This window comes from Lycium barbarum, chromosome 2, assembly GCF_019175385.1.
Source record: "Lycium barbarum isolate Lr01 chromosome 2, ASM1917538v2, whole genome shotgun sequence".
Taxonomy (NCBI): Eukaryota; Viridiplantae; Streptophyta; class Magnoliopsida; order Solanales; family Solanaceae; genus Lycium; species Lycium barbarum.
Window position 1 is genome coordinate 3,399,733 of NC_083338.1, and position 10,751 is coordinate 3,410,483.

General features: G+C 33.5%; 1 protein-coding gene across 1 annotated transcript; it reads left to right on the top strand.

Annotated features, from left to right (window-relative positions):
- Positions 1-736: 736 nt before the first annotated feature.
- Positions 737-3,302, top strand: LOC132625888 (short chain aldehyde dehydrogenase 1-like). Its single transcript, XM_060340484.1, has 3 exons — positions 737-895; positions 1,596-1,855; positions 2,650-3,302. The coding sequence occupies exons 1-3, from the start codon at positions 855-857 to the stop codon at positions 3,189-3,191; spliced, it is 843 nt and encodes a 280-aa protein (XP_060196467.1). The 5' UTR covers positions 737-854; the 3' UTR covers positions 3,192-3,302.
- The last annotated feature ends 7,449 nt before the right edge of the window (positions 3,303-10,751 follow it).

Below are 10,751 nucleotides of genomic sequence, written 5' to 3' on the forward strand. Positions count from 1 at the left end.
AGGAATTTTAACTTATAACTTTTGACTTAAAAACAAGTGCTGAAAAATAATTTTATCTTACCCAAACACAAAAAAAAGGTGCCTAAAAGCTATTTTACTTAAAATACCTAGACAAAGGCAAAAACAAAAGAATATCATTAGAAGTAGAACCCAATTTTCCAAATTAAACCGACTGTTAGTCTAAGTCAAGTAGTCAACCAAAAGCCACAGGTACGTGTACTTATTATTTTCAAACTGAAAATTAGTTCAAGCCCTAAAGTAAAAACTATCAGCAGCGACCATCAAAAAATGTGGTGAGATAGTTATGATCTTTCCATCAATTAGTAAAAAAGAAGTCCCAAATTGGAATCTTGAGTATAAAGAAATCATAGTAAGGATCATATTTTCCATTAATGGACCTTACTATGCAAATTAACTTAATCGGAATCCCAATAGAAATCGAGGACACCAGGTGAAAAACCAATAAGATAATACTAGTCATAATAATAGTAATTGTCAAATGGCTGCCTATGTTGACCTTATATGTGATGTGCCATTAATTTTAAATAAAAGAAAGAGGAGAAATGCTGCTTGAGAAAGAAAAGAAAAATATAGCAGCCAAGAAAGACCAAATGGACTTTCAGCTCATAGTCAGTAGTCAAATAATAACTCCTATACTCTCTAATCTAACCAATTTTTCTAATTTTTTTAGAATTTAGTAATTAGAAATTTTTTCTTCATTCTCAAAAAGGTGCTCTCTCACACTGTATATAAAGCTTAACCAAGCTGGGAACTAAGACAACAAACTCAACACATACCAAAGATTCAGAGAAATATTTTGTGAAGTCATTAATTCTTAAATCTTGTGATTAAAGATGGCCAGCAACAGCAGTTCAGTCTCTTCATCAGCTAAAAGGTATTTAATGATCACTTAGAACTCTAATCATTTCTTCAAATTATTCTTCTTTAAGTCCTTTTTTTGTGAAGAAAAAAGAACACATATTCCTCTGTTTCAATTTGTTTGGCATAATTTAACTCGTTACGAAATTTAAGAAAGAACGAAAGATCTGTAAGGTTGGAGTAGGCCCCATTTTACTTATATAAAAAAATTTGAAATACAATTTGAAGGTTATGTTAAATAAGTGTTTGTTTAATAAATTGGTTGTTATTTCAATTTTAAACTTGAAACTTAGAATTTGAAATTTAAAAATGGGTTTTAGGAGTTTCTCAAGTTTTCATAACAGTTGTGTTTTCATGTCCAAACACTATTTTAACTTCTAAATACCTTTTTTAACTTAACTTCAAATGCTATATTTTTTAAAATATCCACCAATACATGTCCAAACACCTGCCAAACACTTTTAAAACTGTGGTGTTAAATATATGATAACATTTATGTAACTACAAAAGCTTTTGATCACGGAAATATAGTATGCAGCATCTTCTTTTTTTTTTTTTTTTTTTGTAAAACAAACTAATAAAAAAATAGTGTTTAACAAACTAGAATGGAGGGAAAAATTTAAAACAACTAAGTGATTTAATATAATTCAATTTCTTTTCCAGAAATCCTCAGTTTTTTTTTTCTTAATTGATTTTGCTACTTTTTAAACTTTTAGGCTAGATGGTAAAGTAGCAGTCATCACTGGAGGTGCAAGTGGAATTGGTGCTACCACTGCAAAATTCTTTGTCAAGAATGGGGCTAAAGTTGTAATTCTTGATGTTCAAGATGATGTTGGCCTTTCACTCTGCAATGAAATCGGCACAGAACACATCTCGTACGTCCATTGCGATGTCACCAACGAAAAACAAGTTGAGGAGGCTATTGACGTTGCAGTGTCAAAGCATGGGAAGATCGACATTATGTACAACAATGCAGGTAAGGGTCATTAAATGGGTGGTTCGAGTTAAATTTAGACGGCTTAAAATGAGCTAAATCAATAAATGAATCATTATCGAACTTTCACTTAGTTAGGCTAATATGTAAACAATTGGTTGTTGCCAACCCACCTACATTTGAATAAATTTACAAATAATCACTTTCAACACCCCCCCCCCCCCCCCCCCCCCTCCAATATCCACTATCATGGAGTTTTAAATTTCACGTGTAAAGCTCTAGGACATTGTCATGAAATTTACGAGTAAAACGAAAAACTTCATGAAATGGCTTTCTTCAAAGACAGGGCCGAAAAGTGGCTAGTGATTGCTATTTCTATCTAACTTTAACCAAGTTTTAATTCTTTGTTTGTTTTCTTATAATTTGTTGAATTACCAAACAAAACTAACAAAACTTTTGTTTCTTATTTACTGGAGCAATATTTAACTATTAGAAAGAGAGCATTTAACAGTTAAATATTTTGACAAGATTTTTTATTGGAAAACTTAACTACATAGTAACCCAAATCAACCCAATTTTAAATTGAGTTGAATTTTGGTGGGTTAAGATGGATGAAATAGCACACACTATCCAATTTTCAGCCCTGCTTTGTTAAAATAGTCATTCTCATGGAGTTCCCAATCTAGGTGAAACTTTAGGATGGCTATTTTTTCAATTTCTAGGACTGAAAAGTGGCTATTTGTGAATTTTACCTTTCAGATGAATTGAATTGATAAATGAGTGCGGATTAGGCATATCATATTTTCATGAGCTAATTTTGTCACCCCTAAATGCAGGCATCACAGGAAGCATGGCCCCAGGAATTACCACCATAGAGTTAGAAAACTTGAAAAGAGTATTCGACATCAACGTGTTTGGCGCCTTCCTGGGCGCCAAGCACGCGGCCCGCGTGATGATCCCGGTTAAAAAAGGTGTCATCCTATTCACCGCGAGCGTGACAGCCGTGGTAGCCGGGATGTCACCTCACACTTATGCTTCGTCCAAGCACGCCGTTATGGGGCTAATGAACAACTTGTCTGTGGAATTGGGACAATATGGGATAAGAGTGAATTGCATTACACCATCTGTTGTGGCTACACCAATGTTAACTAATTTTGTTGGTGGAATTGATCAGAGTAAAGTGGATGAAGCACTTATGAAATCAGCTAATTTGAAGGAAGCAAAATTAGAGACTGAGGATGTTGCTGCAGCTGCTGTTTATTTGGCAAGTGATGAGTCTAAGTATGTGAGTGGATTGAACTTAATGATTGATGGAGGTTATAGCAAAACTAATCCACTTTTTGCTATGTGCATTAGAGATATTCTCAGTGGCTTTTAAGAAGAATTTTGAGACTCTGTTGTCTCTAATAATATGTTGAGGATTTGCATTTTTTAACTTGAACACTGTCTCCTTGTCAAATAAAAAAAAATTGAGTTATTGATTTATGTACTTTTCTTTTTCAAGTATCATCAACTTGCAATCTGTTATTGAGTTTATCAAGGTTCCATTTTAAGAGATCTGCCACCTTACCCTATTAGATGAGCATATAGTCATAAACTATGACTCATCATTTTGCTAATTGTCCCAATTTGGACCAATTTATCCCACCAAAATTCAAACGATCATTCATGCAATTGCCACCAAATTTGATCACGAGCTTCATCCATAATCATAAAAATCTCCATTAAGTACGTATTTAATTCCTAGTCTTTCATTTACTAACATCAAGTTCTTTTTACTAGTTTTTGAAGGTCCATTGAGGCTTTAAGCGCAAATAAAACGCTTTAATGAAGAAAGGCGCAAATGAAGGAAAAAGTTCAAATATGTATGTATAATCTAGATAAAGTAAAATACCAATTATGTGCCGCCTCTTCAAGATTACGCTCATTGGCAAGGAAAAGTATACCTTGGAGCCTTAATGACTCACTGAAGCACCCACTAAGTGAAGCGAGCGCTCAACATGTTTTGCATCTCGCTTCAGGGCTTAAGCGCTCTTAAAGCACGCCTCTTTAACAACACTGCTTCTTACAGGGGAAAACCTGCCCTAACATCGATGTCATGTTCCAAGTGGATGCAAAATGCAAAATGTACTTGAGGACCATCATGAACAAGAGAATGTTGAATCTTGAACACCAATTAGAATAAAAATTAAACCAAATACTGCACTATGTAGATTAAAGTGAACCCACCAGCTCCTAAGGTTTTCTCAACAATAAGTTACTCTTAATAAAGCATTCATCATCAAACATAACAAGAATAATAACATCAGAATACTATTTCCAGTGTTAGTAGTAACACAAATAACGTTACATTTCTCATAATAAGTACGAGATTAAAAGACCGCGTCACAGCACGTTTTCACTTGTCTTACTAAAACACATATAATAACACTGGTCTTAACAAGAGCCACCACAGTAGAAGACTGAGAATAGCTCAAAGAGATGGCAAGTTCACTGCGTAGCTTTCGCACCAACATCGGAATCAGTAGACCTCTTATCCCCTGTCAAACAAAGAAAAACATTATGACAAAGAAAAACAAAGTGGGGTTGGCCCAAAACAAATTAATTTAAAGCATTATTATAGGACACTTTTACTTAGTCATATTAACAATGCGTACTTAGTCACATTAAAAATGCGCCTTCGCTGATGCATGCCTGATTACTTTTCTTGGACTAACCAGATGAAAAAACTGTATTTAATGGCGAACAGATTCGAACTAAGGACTTCTCTTAGCTCCGATAACAAGTCAGAAAATAAGAGAAACGAGAGAAGATGCACAGAACGCTGAAAACTAGTGGCTATGCCCGAGTTGTTTTATAGGCATAATTTATAATGTATATAACTATATATGTTACATAAAGTATAACTATTTATACTTGCTAACAATGGCCAGTAAAAGGACAGTCTCTTTCCCATCGCCAACCTCTAGATATTGTTTTAATACAAGTCTGCGAGAATGATGACAGTGGGAGGGAATTGAGAGATTTTTATTATAATTTCCAAATTTCTAAGGCATATATATAATTAGAAAAAACAATAGCATCTTGTGTAAAATACAACCATGATGGCTTAAAATGAATGTAGGACAGAAAATTCATGACACTAACCATGTAGAGTTCCATCCACAGAAAAGTGGAATACATTAACCATTTAAATTTGAGAATTGAAAACTCCTTCAAAGTTCCTATGATTCCTATCTAACCACAAGTTACCACAAATGCAACAGGAAAAGGTATTCCAAATTTTCTTGATGTCTTTTTTGGCTTTAGGGCAGCTGCAGAAAGCAGATTATAAAAGTATGGTCCACAAGTCATTTCTTCCTGAACAATGTAGTAATGAGTGGTAATAACTTTCAATTGTTCTTTACACAAATAACACAGATTACATAGCTAAACAATCTTCTTCTAATATTATCATGTGTAAGAAGACATGCTTCATGAAGAGCAATCCGACCAAAACAAAAGATACTTTGAGGTAATGAACAAATTTATTTCTTTTAAATTTAACAGAATCTGTTTTCCCTGGAAACTTTGGTTGGCAATCTGGTATTCTACTCTTCTCCTTGAACCTACCAAGGAACATTTTAATAGAACTAGTGGCATAACATTCCAGAAACAAACTATATACATTTTGCATGTTTTACCACTTATCCTTAATTTAGTACTATAAACAAAAAAATCAACCTTTGTATTGCATTCTAAAAAGTTAAAAACTTAAACTGCTTTTCGGAACTCTATTAGCATCGCCAATTTTTTTTTCGAAACTCTATTACTAGTGTTGATATTATTTAGTGGTGGGTGTTGGATCAAGAGGGCTGAGTATGTTCCCCTGCGTAGGAGTAGCCGGAGATTCCAAGCCAGGAGCCTTATGTCACGCCCTGAACCATGGTCTGGGCGTAACACGACACTCGGTGCCTGACTGCATGTGGCCAAGCGAACCACATGGCTTGCTGAATCAACATGGGCATGAACTGATGCGGAATAAACTATGTACATGTATAAGTTAAGTAAAGCGTGGGACCATAAGTTATAAGTCTAAAAATATCATAATGTCATAATGTGAAATAGTCTGAATAAACATGATAAATACTGAGCCAAAAAGGCTATACGACTCTGAACATCTGACATGGCATAACTAACTAGTCTATGAATCCTCTGACATAAGTCTGAAAACTAAACTATTTACCGGGACAAGGCCCCCGACATACCTTTAAAGCACAACTGAAATAATGTAAATAAAGATAACACCCCGAATAGAATGAGGCTCACCAAAAGCTGATACGTGCTGACTCATAGCATGCTGATTCGTCGTCTTGTAAATCTGCATCGTGAAATGCAGGCCCCCGAGATAATAAAGGGGACGTTAGTACATTCGAATTGTACTGGTATGTAAAACAACTGAATGAAATAAGCATGACACATGGAGTAATAAAACTGAAACTGAAATTGTATTTGTAGGCTGAACATGAACATGAGTATATAAACAACATGAGTAAAACATTTTAAGTTGGGAGAGCCTCAGTGTAACCGACATGAAACCACCACGTAGATTTGTGTACAACAACCAATTGATATATAACTGGCAAAAAAGATTTGGGCAAATGAGAGTATGAGACTGCTATATATAGAAAGGTTTGACTCAAGAACCTCCAGGCTCCAACTCACTTTATTCAATTTTAAAAATAACAAACTAAATATTACATAAATAATATTATTATTATTATTATTATTAAAAGAGCTTCTACTTCTGCTAGGTTTAGGTTCTCTGTTTTGCGAAAAAGAAACTTCTACTAATTCTGGTAGGCTTAGGTTTTCTGTTTTGCCTCTTATAAAAGTAGTGTAGTAGGGCGTATCTAGGGTTTATTATTATTTTACGATTATTATCTCTTCCTCTTAATTTCTAGTTTCACAATCAATTTCCCCTAATGGATTGTGATCATGATATTTATGATACGGAATCAGATGAAGAGGAGAAAGTTTGCAGTGTTGGCTACTCCATTGATGAACTCATAGAGGACTCTCACGAATAGAAAAATTATAGAATCTTGACGGATATAGATATTCGTCAACTCATGAAAGAAGATATCTCGAAAACTTACAACGATTATTTTGGTCCCACGAGACGTTTCTTTATCACTTCTTTGCCACTATAATTGGGATATCCAAAGAGCCCATGAAGAATGGTTCGCTAACGAACTCAAAGTTCGTGAGTCTATAGGTATGTTATCAGAAAATAATAACTCTGTCTCGGTCTCAGAACAGAAAGAAAACGAGAACCCTTTGAGAAAAGTGAATTGTGGGATATGTTTTGAGGAATATTCTCCTGATAAGGTTACTTTTGCGCCTTGTAAACATCCTTTTTGTAAGGCATGTTGGGAATGTTACATTAGCACGTCAATCAATGATGGTCCTAAATGTATCGATTTGCGTTGTCCCAAACCATGTTGTAAAGTTATAGTAGGTGAAAGTATGATTATTATGTTATCATCCGAGAAAGATCGACTGAAGTATTACAATTATTTGCTTCGATCCTATGTTGAAAAAAATTGGAAGATCAAGTGGTGCCTGCTCTAGGATGTGATCGTGTTGTTGAACTTGATATTATAAGGAGCGGAAATTACGATGTGATTTGTGATTGTTCTAATGGTTTGGGCTGGAAGTGCTTGGATGAGAATCATCGCCCGATTGATTGAGACACTATATCTAAGTGGAGAGTTAGGAATTTCGCGGAAGATGAGAATACGAATTGGATTTTGGCTTTCACTAAGAAGTGTCCTAAGTGTAAGAATGCTATTGAGAAAAATAACGGATGTATGCATATGACTTGTAGGTGTTCGTACGAATTTTGTTGGCTTTGTTTAGAAAAATGGGGCACTTGTAATGGTAGATGTAATTGTTACGCGGAAACAAAAGAGATAAAGGAAGCCAAGGAAAATGTTCTAAGGTATACAAATTATTATGAGAGATGGATGTCAAATGAGAAGTCAAAACAAAAGTCCTTGGAGGATTTAAATGAGATGAGAGATAAAGGATTGAAGAATCTACTAAGTGAATTTCACCATTTAAGTGAGTTTAAATTGAAATTCATTGTAGAAGCTTGGCAACAAATTGTTGAATGTAGGAGAGTCTTGAAATGGACTTATGCTTATGGATTGTATTTACCGGAAGAGACCACGTGTCATATCTAGTATGATAAAACCAGCGTTAATGAACATGGCATGGATGAGTCATTTTGGTAACGGGCGATGGCATAAATGAGTCAAACTATTGATGAGTGACATAAATAACCATAAACGATAGTTCGATTGCATAAATGAGTCAAACTATTGATGAGTGACATAAATGAGTCATTTCCGATAGTTCGATGACATATTTGAGTCTTTTTCCTTTTTAGAATAAGAAACTGAAAACTGGGACCCCAACATTTGTTAAATACTCATAAATACCCCTAACCTATTGAAAAAGACTCATAAATATCCTTCTTTCACCTTTGGGTCTAAAAATACCTTTTCATCCACCTTTTAGGTCTAAAAATACCCTTAAGGTTTGTTTTTGGCTCAAACTTACTCCTCAAACTAACAGGTCAAATTTAACTCTTTTAAATTCATCCATTAAAACTTCTGAGCTCTTGGTTATTGGCAATTTTATTGAATTGTTCAATTTGACCCATAATCTTTGAACACGTCCAGACTTAAATTGGACATCTAAATTAGCCTACCCATCTTCGAACACGTCCAGACTTAAGGTCAGTGGCTGCTTCGCATTGTCTGTATCCATGTGATTCCATATTATGCAGCACACCAAATTCATTCTTGACTTTCTCAGGAGACCCAGAAGATGGGTAGTTTTCAACTATGTACTTCAAATAATTCCGCACCTTCCCTCCAAGCCACTCTTCCATCAGCTTTATATGGTTGTTGAGATGACATATTAAGCTCACCTTGCTCACTTTCTTCACTTTAATTTATTCTTGACTTTCTCAGATGACTGAATTTATATCAATGTACTTGTATATTTATTTGTTTTCAAATGATTGTACTTGTATTTTAACTATTCACTAAATTTACTACAGTCTTGTAATGTATGAGTTAAATTTACTACAGTACTTATTAAATCTGCTAAATACTAGTGTATATGACTGACTTCGTATTAATGTTATCACGGATCGAATAACTGTTGAATATGACAACTCACTTTGCCTTGGTTGAAAATTAATTCCATTTGTTTAGTACAGCCAAATAGTAAATTAAAAAGAAATATATATAAAACATTAAAGCCAACACACAAGAAGCTACGATACAATTTACAGGATAAAGTTTCTTTTATCCCTTCACTTTTTCCCATTTTGAATGAAAAAGTTAGCTTTATAATGATAAATTAGCCCCTCTTATCAATTTATTATAATTAACCAATTAGTTTCTTAATTTTCAGTTATGTATCAGATCTTGTAATTTCACCATGAAAAGAAAACAACAGAAAGTTACACCATGTATGTTAGATAAAACTTAAAAGTTTTAAGAAAATAAAGACAGAAAAGTAGTAGTAATTAATATTCTTAGAGAAATTGAGAGTGAAAATCATTTTTCCAGTCCAAGTTTAAAATTTGTCAATGGGTACATCATGTTTTGTCTGATTTGAGGGGAACAGGGTGTTTTTAACATTAGGTGGATTTTGAAGAAAAAAATGAAATTAACTTGAATAGTTGTTCGTCCAAAAAAATAACCGAGCGGCCAAATGCGTAACTCCCCCAGAAAAAGTAAAATTTCTGCCCCAATTTTCAAATGTATCAACTGCTACATAAAACTTCAGATAATAAGATTCATCGATCCTTATAAATTTTAGAATTTCATTTAAGCTATTAACAAAAAACTTCAGGATTTATAAAGTTGGTTAAAAGTCGGTCAAAATTTCATCAAATTGTTGTGGGATGATATTGAACAACTCATATACTCTGTATTAAGTCAATTTATTGAATGTTTTTTATGTGACTTGTTAAATTAAGCTAACACCCGTGATCAGTGCGGAGTCATGTTATTTCAATTTTACTAAAGGAAATGATCAAGAAATAAATTAAGAACTAAACACAAAGCCAAAATATATCCTCCTACTATATAAGTATAAAAAATAAAATAAAAAATCATCTACACCTATCTACAGTCTATACAACGTAACTTTCCAATGAACAAATATCAATCGATCCTTTACGAAAAATGGTGGCTCCGCTAGTACTTGCCGTACAATGTACCACTAAAATCTATATGAGGATGATATACTAATGCAAGTTTATTTTCATTACGTATATTACATGAGACATAGTGAAGAAGAAATGACGTTAATATATATTTTGTAACCTTCTATATATCCGTCCTTTAATAGTCTTATTATATCATGTCCAAGAGTAAAGATTGACTATATCTAGTGAGTACTGATGAGTGATTTGTCATGATCAGTTTTCTCACCTTTTAGATAACGCTGTGTAATTAATCAATCAAAAGAGCAGACAATACAATTATTGAGAGTTTATTATTTTTTTTATTTTTTTAAAAAGTTAGCTAGGAACGTGGTCAAACTTGTCAACTATCGCTAAATAGCTCGTTAGCTTACACGAGTTTTTGATAATTCATCACTGATTCATCGTTAAATAAAATTTGCAACAATTTTTGTTGATTAGCGACATAAATTGTCCATCGTTAATTCTTATTTTTTAAGTGAAGTAGTATTACATTCTTGATATATGTTTGTGTTAACCGTATATGGCTAGTCCTACTATGAAAACAAATTTCACACACTGAAACAATATATAGTTATAGGATTTGCATTAATTTTTATACATATCAATTTCATCTGCTTTAAAATTTACAGAAAATGAATTCAACTACTGAATTTATAGCGATCTCAT

Bases quoted from the DNA above. Each gene is read 5' to 3' on its own strand.
- LOC132625888 (XM_060340484.1), top strand. From the start codon at position 855: ATGGCCAGCAACAGCAGTTCAGTCTCTTCATCAGCTAAAAG. The intron at 896-1,595 runs GTATTTAATGAT...TTAAACTTTTAG, and splicing joins GTCTCTTCATCAGCTAAAAG to GCTAGATGGTAAAGTAGCAG. The intron at 1,856-2,649 runs GTAAGGGTCATT...CCCTAAATGCAG, and splicing joins CATTATGTACAACAATGCAG to GCATCACAGGAAGCATGGCC.